The 16,958-nt window shown below is 43.8% G+C and overlaps 1 protein-coding gene across 1 annotated transcript in view; it reads left to right on the plus strand.

Moving 5' to 3' along the window:
* Positions 1-16,958, plus strand: part of LOC137616420 (midasin) — an 814,866-nt gene that overhangs the window by 201,257 nt on the left and 596,651 nt on the right. The window contains exons 8-9 of the mRNA XM_068346159.1: positions 12,224-12,392; positions 12,633-12,864. Of these exons, the coding sequence (XP_068202260.1) occupies positions 12,224-12,392; positions 12,633-12,864 (401 nt within the window). The remainder of the gene's footprint in view (positions 1-12,223; positions 12,393-12,632; positions 12,865-16,958) is intronic.

The following is a 16,958-nucleotide window of genomic DNA, read 5'->3' on the forward strand; positions in this document are numbered from 1 at the left end:
TTTTCCTATATGGAAATCAAATACTTTTGCTTGGTAAGTTAGTATTTTCTTTCATTTCTTGCAAGAAAAAAGAAAATGTATTTGCAGACTTTGCAAGTCATTCTTTGTAGAGTTTACGACATGTGTCTTGTGACGTCATATTTCTGGCATCGAAACACCAAGTAACGATATATGAGAGAGAGAGAGAGAGAGAGAGAGAGAGAGAGAGAGAGAGAGAGAGACAGAGAGAGAGACAGAGAGATGATCGTAACTAAAGGTAAACAAAATATTAAATAATTCTTGGTTTAAAATTCTTTCAAAATTGAAAAATAGAATATGAAAATGCCTTAATAGAGCATATATCGTATTAAACTAGAAAATGGAATAATGATATACAGTAAGAAAATATTGATGAAATATGACTTGGATAATTGCAGAATCATGACGCATCATAGAAAACGAAACTTTTCCCGACTTACAACGCCCCTTGCAGGTGTTGAGGTGCCGGTTATGGGAGATGAGAATGAGAGAGAGATTACAAGAGAGGAAGTGAGGAGAGCACTAGAAGAAACGAGAGTAGGAAAAGCATCTGGTATGGATGGTGTGAGAGCTATGATGTTTAAGGGAGGGGATGTCACTGTACTTGAATGGTTGGTGAGATGGTTTAATATGTGTTTTGTGTTGTCAATGGTGCCAGTAGATTGGGTTTGTGTGCGTATTGTACCACTATATAAGGGTAAGGGAGATGTGCGTGAGTGTTGTAATTCAAGGGGTATTAGTTTGTTGAGCATGGTGGGAAAAGTGTATGGTAGAGTACTGATTAATAGGATTAAGGATAAAACAGAGAATGCCATCTTAGAAGTACAGGGTGGTTTCAGAAGAGGTAGGGGGTTGTATGAATCAGATTTTTACAGTTAGGCAGATATGCAAAAAACATTTAGCAAAAGGTAAGGAGGTGTATGTTGCACTTATGGATCTGGAGAAAGCCTATGATAGAGTTTATAGGGAAGCAATGTGGAATGTGATGAGGTTATATGGAGTTGGTGGAAGGATGTTGCAAGCACTGAAAAGTTCCTACAAAGGTAGTGAAGCATGTGTTAGGATAGGAAATGAAGTGAGTGATTGGTTTCCGGTGAGAGTGGGGCTGAGACAGGGATGTGTGATGTCGCCGTGGTTGTTTAACATGTATGTTGATGGAGTGGTGAGAGAGGTGAATGCTCGAGTGCTTGGACGAGGATTGAAACTGTTAGACGAGAATGACCATGAATGGGAGGTAAATCAGTTGTTTGCGGATGATACTGTACTGGTTGCAGACGAGGAAGAGAAGCTTGGCCGATTAGTGACAGAATTTAGAAGGGTGTGGAGAGAAGGAAGTTTAGAGTTAATGTGGGTAAGAGTAAGGTTACGAGATGTACGAGAAGGGAAGGTGATGCGATGTTGAATGTCATGTTTAATGGAGAGTTACTTGAGGAGGTGGGTCAGTTTAAGTACTTGGGGTCTGTTGTTGCAGCAAATGGTGGAGTGGAAGCAGATGTACGTTAGAGAGTGAATGAAGGATGCAAAGTGTTGGGGGCAGTTAAAGGAGTAGTGAAAAATAGAGGGTTGGGCATGAATGTAAAGAGAGTTCTCTATGAGAAAGTGATTGTACCAACTGTGATGTATGGGTCGGAGTTGTGGGGAATGAAAGTGACGGAGAGACAGAAATTGAATGTGTTTGAGATGAAATGTCTAAGGAGTATGGCTGGTGTATCTCAAGTGGATAGGGGTAGGAACGAAGTAGTGAGGGTGAGAATGGGTGTAAGAAATGAGTTGGCAGCTAGAATGGATATGAATGTGTTGAGGTGGTTTGGCCATGTTGAGAGATTGGAAAATGGCCATCTGCTAAAGAAGGTGATAAATGCAGGAGTTGGTGGGAGAAGTACAAGGGGAAGGCCAAGGTTTGGTTGGATTGATGGAGTGAAGGAAGTTCTGGGTGATAGGAGGATAGATGTAGGAGAGGCAAGAGAGCGTGCTAGAAATAGGAATGAATGGCGAGCGATTGTGACGCAGTTCTGGTAGGCCCTGCTGCCTCCTCCGGTGCCTTGGATGACCGCGGAGGTAGCAGCAGTAGGGGATTCAGTGTTATGAAGATTCATCTGTGGTGGATAATGGGGGAAGGGGGCCTGTGGCACCCCTAGCAGTACCAGCCGAACTCTGTTGAGTCCCTTGTCCTGCTGGGAGGAACGTTTAGAGGAGAAGTCCCCTTTTCTGTTTTATTTGTTTGATGTCGGCTACCCTCCTAAATTGGGGGAAGTGCCTTGGTATATGTATGTATGTACAAGGCCCCTCAGTCCTTATATCGGTTGTAAGTCGATGATTACCTGTAATATATGGATAATAAGGCGAGGTGCAAGGTGCCAAAGTTGCTGGATTAGTGATGGCCTACCTGTAGATGTGTACGCATTTCCCCCGTTCTGTCTGATGAGAAAAGTCCTCAACCAAGTCAGAATAAGCAAGAACTTATCAATGACTCTAGCTCTGCTATGGCATCACGATCTACTCAAACAGCCACATGCCAACATTTTTCACAAAGCAGTAGCTTTGCTTTGACATCACGTCTCGAGACCCACCAGTATCTCCTCTCTCAGAGAGACTTTTCGCAACGAGTTGCGGAAAGAATGTTTAGACACCACAGATGCTCTTCAGCATTGGTCTACCAGGCTTAGTGGTCTGTTTTCTGTGGCTGTTGTCGTGGAAGGGGTATCACTCCCTTCAATGCCTCTAATCCTCGGACACCTTCGGGAAGAAATGCTCCTCTTGGTTTCGGCAGTCAAAGGCTACCGCTCAGTCTTGAGTCTCCTTTAAACTGAAGGGAGTAGATATCTCCTCCTCGCTGGGCCTTTCTCTCCTTATTCGGATTATGAGATTACTTATCCCTAGTCAGAAGTTAGACCTCCTCCTTGGAACATGGTTCTGATAGTTCAGTCTGTGAAAGATCCCCCCTACATACCATTATGCCAGGCAACAGATCGCCACCTTACTCTGAAGACAATGTTCCTGCTCCCTTTGGCTTCGGCCAAAAGAGTCGGTGAACTGCATGGTCTATCATACAACATTTCCCATTCAAAGGGATGAGGGAGAGGTAATACTCAGGTTCGTCCCTGTGTTTATTGTTAAGACTTAAAATCCGATGATATTGGATCCTAGGTTTGGTCCCTTTAGGATCGAGATTCTTTGTTCCGTGACCAAAGATCCAGACGAACTGGTACTTTGCCCAGTAAGGAGTGTGAGGTGTTACCTTAAAAAGAGCAGCAGCAGCTCACCCCTGTGTGTCAGCCTTTTGTCAGCACCGGGAAGGTTAAGAGGATGGTCATAAATAACACAATCTCATCTTGGATTGGCAAAGTCATTGACTTTACAGTTAACCCTGACCCCCCTCCACAACGACGACCCAGAGATTATGATGTCAGGGGCATTGCAACATCCCTGGCATTCAAAGAGAACTACTATTTGGCACAGGTACTGCAAGATGTAGCCCAAATGAACATGGAAACATTTTCCATTGGTTCTGTGGTGGCTGCACAACAAATGGTCTAAAGACCTCAAACTCCTTGATGGACAAGTAGCAGAGGGTTAAGGGCGGAGGTTACCCGGGGTAGTCTGGGGTGAATGAGTAGAGTAACTGGCTTCTTTTTTTCCTTTACCTCTCCCTCTCTTGTGGAATCAGTGCCATGGTACTGAGCACAGCTGACCTTATCTATTTGCAGGTAAGGTCCATTTCCCTTGTGTAACCTAAGTTTAGAAATAATACTTGAAGCATTCCCAATACCTTTAACAAGGGGTTTATTGGGTAAAGTCTTAATACCCTCAAATCCTATCTCTCGAGATCCTATTACTAAACCAGCCACATTTCTAGTGTCACAAACATGTAGCTTGCACAGTTTGCTAAGTCAGGCAGAGCATGATAATTTTAGAAAGGTGCTGGGTTCTTACCGCCTACGATCTAAATGGTGGGGGAGAGAACCCCGGGTCAAATGCTAAGAGCTAATTGGCACGGACTTCCTCCCTCCTAAGAGATAAGTTTCCTGTATAAATAGTGAAGGATTTGTATAGAGTGACGGAATAAATGACAAATTTTGAAGTAATTTGTATTTTTCCTAATGACAAAAACCTGGAGCTATTTATACAAATTGGCTTGCCAGACCTATCCCCCTAGAAAGTCCTGCCTGCAAGCAGGGTTCGTGCTCAGCCCAGGTGTATGAGTGAGTGGGATAGCTGGCTACCCTCCCCTCCCCCTAACTATCGGTTTGGGTAGTTATCACTCGCTAAAATCGTTTGGCTCTTCTTTCAGCTTCGCCGAAATTAATTTGTTCCGTAACTGAATACAAACCACGCTATTTACATGGGGTAATTACTTTGGCGCAGCCGATGACGAGCCATAAAGTTTTAACGAGGGTTTCCTATCCCACCGCTAGTTAGCGGGGGGGGGGGGTAGGGAGGGGTAGCTGGCTACCCCTCCCCCCTCACACGCACGGCGATTAACTCACTTTACTTTTGGCTCGGAGAGACGACAGACCTGTCAGCGCTCTCCTCTTTGTTGACTACCATAATTTTGTTTGCTTTTTCTTTAAAGTGCATTGAGTGTAGGGAGTGGTCTACCTCCCAGTGGGAGAGGTTTGCCTGGCGACGTAAGAAGAAGGCTAAAAGGGATCTTTCTCTTTCCGAAGCTTCTCGGAAGAGAGAAAATCCAAAGTCGTCTTCCGCCGCCCATTCCTCCTCCGAAGCTCCCGCTCGGGCGGCCTCTTCCGAGAGGCCGGCGAGTGGTAGCGTAGACCGTAATGTTGTTGATGTCATTAACAGATCCCGTGGTGAGGGAGAGGTCGTTGCCTCCCATAGCGAGGCGGCTGCCCCTCCCCCCTCGTAGGAGGTGTTTGTTTCTAACAATGATCTTTATCAGGTTTGGGCTTCCTTGTGGCTACAGGGTTCGCCCTCCAAGGAAGCCCTGTTTGACATGATCAAGCTGGGTGCGGCTGCCGAACGATCGTCAACCTCAGCGGAGATAGATCCTCTTGTCTGTGGTTGACCTTGTTGTGTCGGAAACATCCCGTGGGTCTGGCCAAACTCCCGTTCCTGTGGCTGCGGTAGCAGAAGGCTCTGTCTCCCCCTCCGAACATACTTCGAGGAAGGAGCTTAGTCCCACGGTCTCTCCTTCCGTTGAGACTCCCTCTCGGGGGAGTTCTGTGGTAGAGACGCCTCTTCGGAGGCCCATTGATGGTCAGCCTGCTGATCCCACGGCCCCTCGTGGGCGTATAAGGCGGAAGGCTCGTCCTCCCCTTCGCCGTAGAGGCCTTCCTTCCCCCTTTAAAGGGGTTAGGAGGCGCCTCTTCGGCTCGTCGTCACCACAGTCCTCTGCGGAGGAGACGACTGGCCGTTCTCCTAACCTGCCTGCTACCAACCTTAACCTCTCCAGGGATCGTTCGCGATCCCCTTCGGAGGATGGTCGTTCTTTGGGACAATGTGAGCTGTCGCCCCAACCATCGACATCTTAAGCTGCTGACGCGCTTTACGCGCCACCTGAGTCTGCCACTGCGCAATCTCCAGACCCTTCGGGTCTCAGGGACTTGAGTGCGAAACTGCGCCTCTCGCCCCTAAGCGTAAGGTTCCGCCTGCGCACCCTATGTTCATGACGTTCCTGACAAAGCGCCTCGGCGCTCACCCTTAGGCGTTCGCGCCACTGTTCCTGTTGTACGCCAGGGTTCCCCTGCGCGCCCACGCCCATCGGCGCCCCATCGCCCTCCAGCAGTTCCTGAAGTAGCGTGCAAGCGCCCAACTGCGCAAACGTGCCCTGTTCCTGATATAGTGCCGCCGCGCTCGCCTGCGCACTCGCGGCTAGTTCCTGATATGGTGCCCCAGCGGCCTCCTGCGCCCATGCGCCCTCCGTCATCTCGCCGGCATGTGTTAGAATAGGAAATGAGGTGAGCGATTGGTTTCCGGTGAGAGTGGGGCTGAGACAGGGATGTGTGATGTCGCCGTGGTTGTTTAACTTGTATGTTGATGGAGTGGTGAGAGAGGTGAATGCTAGAGTGCTTGGACGAGGATTAAAACTGGTAGGCGAGAATGATCATGAATGGGAGGTAAATCAGTTGTTGTTTGCGGATGATACTGTACTGGTAGCAGACACAGAAGAGAAGCTTGACCGACTAGTGACAGAATTTGGAAGGGTGTGTGAGAGAAGGAAGTTGAGAGTTAATGTGGGTAAGAGTAAGGTTATGAGATGTACGAGAAGGGAAGGTGGTGCAAGGTTGAATGTCATGTTGAATGGAGAGTTACTTGAGGAGGTGGATCAGTTTAAGTACTTGGGGTCTGTTGTTGCAGCAAATGGTGGAGTGGAAGCAGATGTACGTCAGAGAGTGAATGAAGGTTGCAAAGTGTTGGGGGCAGTTAAGGGAGTAGTAAAAAATAGAGGATTGGGCATGAATGTAAAGAGAGTTCTATATGAGAAAGTGATTGTACCAACTGTGATGTATGGATCAGAGTTGTGGGGAATGAAAGTGATGGAGAGACAGAAATTGAATGTGTTTGAGATGAAGTGTCTGAGGAGTATGGCTGGTGTATCTCGAGTAGATAGGGTTAGGAACGAAGTGGTGAGGGTGAGAACGGGTGTAAGAAATGAGTTAGCGGCTAGAGTGGATATGAATGTGTTGAGGTGGTTTGGCCATGTTGAGAGAATGGAAAATGGCTGTCTGCTAAAGAAGGTGATGAATGCAAGAGTTGATGGGAGAAGTACAAGAGGAAGGCCAAGGTTTGGGTGGATGGATGGTGTGAAGAAAGCTCTGGGTGATAGGAGGATAGATGTGAGAGAGGCAAGAGAGCGTGCTAGAAATAGGAATGAATGGCGAGCGATTGTGACGCAGTTCCGGTAGGCCCTGCTGGTTCCTCCGGTGCCTTAGATGACCGCGGAGGTAGCAGCAGTAGGGGACTCAGCAGTATGAAGCTTCATCTGTGGTGGAAATGTGGGAGGTTGGGCTGTGGCACCCTAGCAGTACCAGCTGAACTCGGCTGAGTCCCTGGTTAGGCTGGAGGAACGTAGAGAGTAGAGGTCCCCTTTTTGTTTTGTTTCTTGTTGTTGTCGGCTACCCCCCAAAATTGGGGGAAGTGCCTTTGGTATATGTATGTATGATCCCCTATAAATAGCATTGGTTTGTATTTAGTGGTGGAACGAATGAAAAATTTGTAATTAATTTATTTTTGTTCTGTAACTGGAATACAAACCAACGCTATTTATAGGGGACTATTTTCAGTGAAGCTGAAAGACCAGCCATTAGATTTTTAGTGAGGGTTACCCACCCATACTGCTAGTTAGCAGGGGATGGGGGTACAGTAGTAGCTACTCTCTCTCAGACACATGTGACTGTAACTCACTTTACTTTTGTCTCTGAAGGAGAACAGTTGTTGCCGCTCTTCCTCTTCACTAATTTTGACTGCCATTACTAATTACTTTATTGGTTTTTCTTTCCAGTTTGTTTGTGTGTGTATCTTCTCTGTCAGTCATGTGTACCTGCCCTGGTCCCTAGTGCCGTTCCGCAGGAACATTTATGTCCGCTGTGTTTAACTTAGTACTGATATGGATAATGCTAAATTCACCTCCTACTAGATTACCCATCCAGCTGGATTATATGATGTTAGACAGATTTTGGATATGCCAATGATGTGGGCCTTTGTGGAGAACATCTTCCTAGCATCGAAGAAACATAACATACGTACAGTTTAAAAACAATGCAGAATGTAAAGGCATGAAAATAAACAATGTAAATATTAAGATAATGTAGTTTTCAAGAACACCAAATCTAGTTGGAGATGTGGATTTTGGAGGATCACAACTGGAAGCAGTATCCACATTTAAATATCTTGTCTCCACCATAACATCACACAACATGATCCAGGAAGAAGTTAGACTAAGGATTGCAGTAGGGACAAGATACTCATGGGCACTTGATAACACCTTAAGATCCAGAATTTTATCTAGGCTCACTAAAACACAAATATATACTGCCATTATTTGTCCATTGGTCCTATATGGATGTGAAACATGGGCACTCACTACGGCAGTTGGAAAATAAACTCCAGGTCAACTTCCTAGGACGTGTCACTGCTCACCTTCACACATGACTTACGTAGGCCGCAGCAGCCCCTCAGCTGTCTGCGAGGCGCTGGGGCCCCAACCCTTGAGTTGCTCTATGAACTCGGGTTCGGGGCCCCCGGGCAAGCCAAAGCCAGTATGGCAGGGGACTTACCTCCCTTCCTAAGGGTTAAGTCACCCCATGTAAATAGCGTGGTTTGTATTCAGTTACGGAACAAATGACAAATTCGTAGATAATTTGTATTTTTCCTAACGATACAAACCTTAGCTATTTATGCTACAGTTATGTGCCCGCCAGCCCTGTCCCCCAAGATAAGTCCTACTTCTAAGTAAAGTGAGTTAATCGCCGGTGTGTGTGAGGGGGGAGGGGTAGCTAAGTTTTTCAACGTAGTATCTTGAGGCGGATCTGGGGACCAGTTTGGGATGACGAAGCTGGAGGGTGCTGCAGGCACCACAATCATGAATTGATATCTCTCTCAGGACTACCGCCTATCTCCAATGTTATTAGATCGTAGAGACTTCAATATGCAGGACATATGGCTAAAATAGAGAAGGCTGACTAGAAGAGTTATGTTAGGTAAACCCACAGGTACCAGACCAAGAGGAAGGCCTAGAAAGAGATAGATGGATAACTTAATTGAAGATTTGGACATCCTGGAAATAAATCCTAACGAGTGGATGGAGCTTGTGGAGGATAGGGCTCTCTGGAGACGAACGGTCAAAGCAGCAATGGATCAGCCTGGTCCGAGTCCCACAGAGTATGAGTAAGTAAGTAAGTAAGTAATTATTACTTGCTAAGCTACAACCTTAGATGGAAAAGAAGGATGCTATAAGCCCAGGGCCTCCAATAGGGAAAATAGCCTAGTAAGGAATGGAAAAAAGGAAAGTAAAGTATTCTAAGAAAAGTAACAACTCTAAGATGAATATCCATATACAGTAAATTATAAAAACTTGAACAAAACAAGAGGAAGAGAAATAAAATAGAATAGTGTGCTCGATTGTACCCTCAAGCAAGAGAACTGTAATCCAAGACAGTGGAAGACCATGGTACAGAGGCTATGGCACTACTTAAGACTAGAGAGCAATTGGTTTAATTTTTGAGTGTCCTTCTCCTAGAAGAGCTGCTTACCATAGCTAAAGAGTCTATTACCCTTACCAAGAGGAAAGTAGCTACTAAACAATTACAGTGCAGTAACCCCCTGAGTGAAGAAAAATTGTTTGGTAATCTGTGTTGTCAGCTATATGAGGACAGAGGAGAATATGTAAAGGATAGGCCAGACTATTCAGTGTGTGTGTGTAGGCAAAGGGAAAATTAGTTGTAACCAGATAGAAGGATCCAGTGTAGTACTGTCTGTCCAGTCAAAAGAACCCATAATTCTCTAGCGGTAGTATCTCAAGCAGGAGATGTTCACCTGACCTCGATGACAGGTCTCCCTATCATGTTGGCTTCTGCCAAGAGTCGGTAAACCCCATGGGCTGCCTTTAGCGTCTCATTCACGGCGATGGGCTAGGTAATACTTGACCTCGTTTCTGGCAGCTCAGATCCCAGAATCTCAACCCTTCTGTCTTGGAGTCCTTTTCAGCATGATCAATGATCCAGATAAATGGTGACTATGCCAAAGAGAAACTTTAGGCCCTACCTCAAGGAAACTACAAGAGCTCATCCCCGAGTGTCAGCACTCTTCGTCAGGTCAGGGAAGGTCAAATAAAGGATCACCAAGAACACGTTCTCGTCTTGGATTCACAAGGTCATGGACCAAGCATTGAATCCTGATTCTTCTCTTTATAGAAGAGACTGAGAGCTGACGTTAGGTGCAAGAGTTCCCCCTAGTGTTTCTTAAGACTATTCTGTGATACAGGCCTTGTCTTGCAGTGTATAGAACCATAAAATGACCTTCACCACCCACTTCATGCAAGACGTGACCCAGAGGAACATGGAGATGTTCTCCATTGATCCTGTGGTGGCTTTAAAACCTCAGGCTCCTTGATGGACAAGTAGCCGATTAGGGAGGGCCGAGTTTAATCATGGATAAGTTTGGGATGAATGACAGGCTTTTTCTTTCATCTTTCACTCGTGGGGTAGGTTAACAGTACCTACAGTACTCTGCAAAGCTGACATCCGCTGTCTGAAAGGAGACCCATTTTCTTTGTGTAACCTAGTATAGATAAATATACTCGTTACGTTCCCATACCCCTTGGCGAGGTGGGATTGGGTAACGTCCATGGTACCCTCGGAAGAGTCCACTGATATGGAGAACTCTTACTTGGACCAGTCACAGTTCTAGTATCACAAGTACACAACTTACGTAGGTTGCTGGCCGTGCATAGTATGGTATTTAGCGATGTTTAATGGTTCCTACCAGTTACATGCAGAGTACGTATTGAGGAAAACCCAGGTCAAATGCTGATAAGCCAGATTGTTGCAGCCTTTCACCCTTCTAAGGGGTAAGTCATCCCTTGTAGATAGCGTTAGTTTGTATTAGTGATGGAACGAATGACAAATTTGGAAGTAGTTTGTATTTTTCCCAACAATACAAACCTGTAGTTATTTATACATTTTGACCCACCAGCACCTATCTCCCTAGAAATCCTATCTCTAAGCAAAAGTGATAACTCAGCCCAGGTGTGTGAGTGAGCAGGGTAGCAAAGTACCTCCCACTCCCTTGCTAACTAGCGGATGGATTGCTAACCCTCGCTAAAAGTCTTATGGCTCGTCATTCACCTTTGCCTAAAGTTATATCTCCAATAAATAGCTATAGGTTTGTATCATTAGGAAAAATACAAATACTTACAAATTTGTCATTTTGGTTCATAACCCTTCTTTATCCTCAACTTCATTATAATTATACCGAATTCTGACACCATGCTTAGGTATACTAGTTCATTGATGTCTTATGTTTATTCTAGTATATAAGGTTATAATGTACAGTATTTACTCAGAGTTGGATTAAATTCATGGTATTAGAAGTGCAATGCCTTCTCTTAGTTTTTGTAGAAATCTTTGTTTGGATAGAATTTTGAAAGCAGCTCAATGGTGTACAAAGTATATTTTTACTAAGCTCATTTCTGGCCATTGGGTGCTGTGGAAAATGTAGATGATGTAGTTAAAGTTTTTTTTCTTTTAAGCAAGATTTTGAACTTTCATTTTAAGGTTTACAGTAGTATTAATTTCTCTATGTGAAATTTCAAGATGTTATATACTGTAATACTGTTTAGTAAAAATATGGTTCTAAAGTTAAGCCTTGTGTATATCTTATAGGCAATCTTACGTTTTAAATTCCTTTATATCATTACCAAGTTCTAGCCCCTAGAATTTGATAAGGATATAAAGGAATTTGATAACTCATTGTAATAGTTATTACAATTTTTGGGTTTATGGTGAATTTCCATAAAACTAATTTCAATTAAAGATTAGTCTACTCATTATGATATATAATAAAGCTAGGAATCTAGATTTCCTGTATTTTTACCTTCTTCTTACCACCATTTAAATGTGGAAGACAGCAACATGAATGCCAGGCAAAGTTCATAAAAATAAACTGAATTTTGATAATGCAATTAGTTATTTATATACTCACCTTGCATTCATATACACCGTCCACCTGCCTCCCCTATGACTATTGATGTAAAGAGGCTGTTAAACTAGTTCCAGCTTTGAAACAAAGACAAAATGGAGAAATGGCTTACCCACATGCAATTACAGTATTTCCATACTGCACCATATCATCTAGAGGGGTAAAGGAAAGAAAATGGGAATAATTTTAGTGTTCGGTTAGACATCGACATTTGAAAATATTTGTGAGAACTAGTTTATATGCAGGTGAGAATTAACTAATTTGCTTATTACCCTATATTGATGAGATCATGGAGAGGGTTTGGGCATGCTCTTTGCTCTTTCCAAGAGAGATTAGTTAACCAAACTTTTATCTAGGCTCCACAAGGCACTAGAAGAGCTGAAAGACCTAGGCCTATATTGCTGAGGACTGTGAAGAGTGAAGTAGGTGATGAATGGAGAAGTATTGATTTGAAAGTTCAAGATAGAGACGACTGGCTAAAACTAACCGAGGCCCTTTGCCTCAGTAGCTGTAGGAGGAGATGATGATTATTAAAAATCTTTTTCTATAGGGTATGGAAATGTTCGGGCTCATCCTGCATTTCAACTCTTTGCTACTCGTCGGACAATGGGTGGATCAAGGATTGTCAGCGGTTGTACAAAACTTCTAGACAAGTTATGGACTAAAGTGACTCTTGAAACATTATCACGCTCAGAACTAGAGCATCTTGTATCAGCAAAGTAAGTTTAATATTTTTAATTTGGTATAATGGTTAATTGATTTTTATCTGGATTTGTTTCATCATAACTCATGATTTAATATATATACAGTATTTGCCTAATAGAATTTTTTTCCTGATAAAAGCTTGTAGAATTGTAGGTTTACAGTATTTATAGTTTATACTTAAGTATAGTTTTATTTCATTTTCATAATTATATCTCTGAATTGCTTGGCAAGTACTAATATTAGCTCTCTTACAGGTGGCCAGAATTAAAAAGTATTGCAGACAGACTCACTGCTACATATCTCATGCTTTCTGCTGGTCAGCATGACAATGATGTATCATCTGACATGGGTTTAGGTATTCCTGACATGACAGCTATGAAGCTGTCAGGTAGGCTAGTTTCTACTCGTGACTTGATGAAGTGGTGTTCAAGAGTTGATGCTCAGCTTAAAACTTCAGATGTAACCATGGCAACAAGGGCTTTTCAGGTATAATATCTAGACTTATTAATTATTCTTATAACCCTTACCTGTCGTTCATACTGCTTCCTTCTTTAAGCAGGTTAAATGCTAACATCTACCTTAAAATAAGAAAATCTCCCATATTCTTTCACTGTAATATTATTGCCACTATACTTTGTCAAACTTTCTAAGATAGCCAGGATAGGGCCTGGTAGAAATAAACAGAGGTATCAGCTCTACGGCAATGTAAGGCCTTTTAAATGATCTCTGCAGAGATAACCCTTCTTGGGAAGATCTTACTTAGATCTTTGGAGTCAAGGGGAAAAGTTTGCTGCTTAAGTACATCCGTTTACTTTTCTCTCTATTTTCATTCCCAATTCTATTATTTGTGTTGTTTTTATCAGTCTCTATAAATGGTTAAAGTAAACAATGCAGTATAAGATATTGGCATTATATATAGCATCTTTAAGGGAGCCGGCCGGCTAATTCTGTTTTTTAAGGACAACTTTGACATTCATACCACGTGATAAGGGGACTTAGAACATCTATAAACTGCATAGGATTTTTGCCATTGACATTCTGTTTTGCGACCCCAGGGCGATTTACAGGTAGTCGTTGACTTACGACGGAAATAGGGACTGGGAGACTCGTCGAAAGTCGATTTCGACATATGAATTAAAAAAGGGAAGTTTCTATAGATTTATTATGATGCGTCATGATTCGGCAATCATCTAAGTCATATTTTTTCAATATTTTCTTACTGTATATCATTATTTAATTTTCTTGTTTAGTAGGATATCACATGCTCGATTAAAGCATTATTGTATTCTATTTTTAAATTTCGGAAGAATTTTAAACATCAAGAATTACTTATATTTTGTTTACCTTTGGTTACGATCAGCTGATCTGAACGTCCCGTTACCGTATCGAAAGATTGCGCACATACGAGCGGCGTATTTTTCATATAATTTCTTTATTTATTAAAAATATCATGATGAATATTACATCAGCACCAAAATGTTACAGGATATCACAGTTTTCACACAGTTTGTTTATAGATATTATTAGTTATCGTGCAAATACGTTGTCACTCTTTGTCTGCATTCGTGCATGTGCAGATGGCTTTAGGCAATAAGTCATAGCCCCCCTAATATCTCTGTGCGAGTGTGTGCGCGCGCGCTCGTACTGGTTACAGGTAGTTAATTTTAAAAGCTTCATACAGTATTTAATTTTTCATTTTTATTAAGCCTTCATATTTCATTAGTCATTATTGAGGTTTACTAAAGCATGTTTGTATTCTATTTTTCAATTTCTTGAGGATTTCAATAATCAATTACTTTCAGTAGGCATCAGCTGATCTCAAGGTCATGTTACCTTATTGCGATTAATCGCACATATAGTACGAATAACAGTTATATAATTTTTTTTAACACTCAAAATCTCTTCAGAAGGAAAATTACATTAGCGCTAATATGTTAAACAGTATCACATTTTCTGTACAATTCGTTTACAGACCTTATTATTAGTTATAAAAGGAATCTCTCTCTCTCTCTCTCTCTCTCTCTCTCTCTCTCTCTCTCTCTCTCTCTCTCTCTCTCTCTCTCTCTTCGCTATTTATAGGGTATACTTTCGGCGTAGCTCGAGCCATGGTAATTTTAGTGAGGGATAACTACACCATCCGCTAGTTAGCGGGTGGGGGTTGGGGTAGACTGGCTACCCCGCTCACTCACACCTCTCGGCTGAGTAACCACTTTACTTTATGGATCGGTAGAGGACGGACATGCTGCCTTTCTCTTCCGCAAAGACTTGCTTTGATTGTTTTTCTGTCATTTTTTCTCTTGTGTGTTTTATCATTTATCTTTCATATATATGCGTGTATATATCTATAAATGGAAGTATACGTTTATGTTGTTAGATACTGTTGACAACATATCAGACTGCCTTTGCTATAAGGGAGTTGTCATTGCTGCCCTACCCTGCGCTGATGGTCGGCAGGTTCTCAACACTGACGTGTGTTTGTTTCATTACTGAATTAAAGTATATAACAGTTCAGCTCCCTTTTGAGGAATTATCTTGCAAGGAAGGTGACTTATTCCCCGAATAGTGTATGTTGTGCAGCGGAGCATGAATTGTAATTGATCACAACTTTCTTTTCTACAGGTAGCAACGACGTAGAACACAAGGCCGATGGCTACGGCCGCCCTGTTCGTTATCCTGCGCTCCATGTGGTTGCTTGTGAGCTGCCCACGTTACGAGGTAGCAATCGCTGTCAACCTTCAACTTGATGTTCCTCCTTCGAGGGGAAGTTCTCTCTCTCTCTTTCGCGAGAGAGAGATTTTTACGCCTATGCTTTTTTCCCATAGAGCTGGCAGAAAGCTTGCCTTAGGCGATGTTCTCCTTCGGGAGAACTTCTCTCTCGTTCGCGAGAGAGAGATTATCACGCCTACGCTTTTTTCCCATAGAGCTGGGAGAAAGCTTGTCTTAGGCGATGTCCTCCTTCGGGAGGACTTCTTCCTCGTTCGCGAGAGAGATATTTTATGCTTACGCTTTATTCCCTTGGAGCTGGGAGAAGCATGTCTTAGGCGATCTCCTTCGGGAGAACTTCCCTCTCGTTCGCGAGAAATAACTTGTAGGAGTTTGCTGATCCACCAGGGACGGTGGCAGAGCTTTCTCCAAAGCAGGTTACCCTTTCGGGTTAACGAGTCTCGTTCTCGAGAGAAGACCGCCTCTGGGCATTGGCTGTCCCGCGTTACGCTTATGGTTCTCCTTCAGGGGCGGAGCGAGAATCTTATCTTAAGCGACGTTTTTTTTTTGGGAGAACAAACATCCCCTGCGGAGGTGTTATCTTTGAACCTGCTGGTTCTCCTTGATCCTTTGGGGTCTTGTTACGATCACCCTTTGGGCTGGCTTGATCGTGAGCCTTCTGGCTCTCGTCATGTTGATCCTGTGGGTTTTCATGACAGTAGGAGTCCTTCGGGACTCCGCTCGAAACCTTCGGGTTTCAGTTGCGCTGAACCTTCGGGTTTAAGTTACGCTGAACCTTCGGGTTTAAGTTACGCTGAACCTTCATGCTCTCGTAACGATGGTAACGTTGAGCCTTCGGGAACTTGTACCATCAATCACGCTGACCTTCGCGGTCTCCTGACAGAGGAACCTCGGTTCCTTGTTACGCTAACCCTTCGGGGTTTTGTAACATTAGTTACGCAGAACCCGTGGGCTCTCGTAACTTTAGTCACTCCGACACTTCGGTGTTTTGTGACAGGGAAACTTCGGTTTCTCGTTATGCTGATCCTTCGGGGTCTCGTAACATTAGTTATGCTGAACCCTTGGGCTCTCGTAACTTTTGATCACTCTGACACTTCGGTGTTTTGTGACAGGGAAACTTCGGTTTCTCGTTACGCTGACCCTTCGGGGTCTCGTAACATTAGTTACACAGAACCCTTGGGCTCTCGTAACTTTAGTCACTCTGATACTTCGTGTTTTGTTACAGGGAAACTTCGGTTTCCTATTGCGCTGACCCTTCGGGGTCTTGCAACACAGGCTACGCTAGGCCTTTGGTCTCTTGTGCTTTTAGTCACGCTGATCCTTCGGGGTCTCGTGACAGAGAAACTTCCGTTTCTCGTTTGTGCTGACCCTTCGGGGTCTCACGACGCAGTTCACGCTAAACCTTCGGGTTCTCGTGACCATAGTCTTACTTATATCACAGAGAGTTTGCGGACTTTCGTTGTGTTGATTGTTCGCGCTCACACAACACAGGCTATCGTGAACCTTCGGGTGAAAGTAGTAGTGAGTACTCTCGCCACACTGAGAGCTTTCACGCACAAATTGGCGTGCACGGCTGATTTGGCGCGTATGACAACCTTATGCGCGCCCAGCCGATCTGGCGCACACGACCGGATTGGCGCGAACGACCAACCTTATATGCTCACGACCGGATTGGCGCGCACGACCAACCTTATGCGCGCGAACAACTAGGTGTGTGCAATCAGTTGAAGTGCGCGAACAACTCTTATAACAGATAGGTTTTCGAACTCTCGTTGCGCGAAGTGTTCGCGCGTGCACAAGAGTTTTACTCTCATGACAGAGAGTTTTCGAACTCGTCCTGTGAAGTGTTCGCACCC

This window comes from Palaemon carinicauda, chromosome 22, assembly GCF_036898095.1.
Source record: "Palaemon carinicauda isolate YSFRI2023 chromosome 22, ASM3689809v2, whole genome shotgun sequence".
In the NCBI taxonomy this organism is placed as follows: domain Eukaryota; kingdom Metazoa; phylum Arthropoda; class Malacostraca; order Decapoda; family Palaemonidae; genus Palaemon; species Palaemon carinicauda.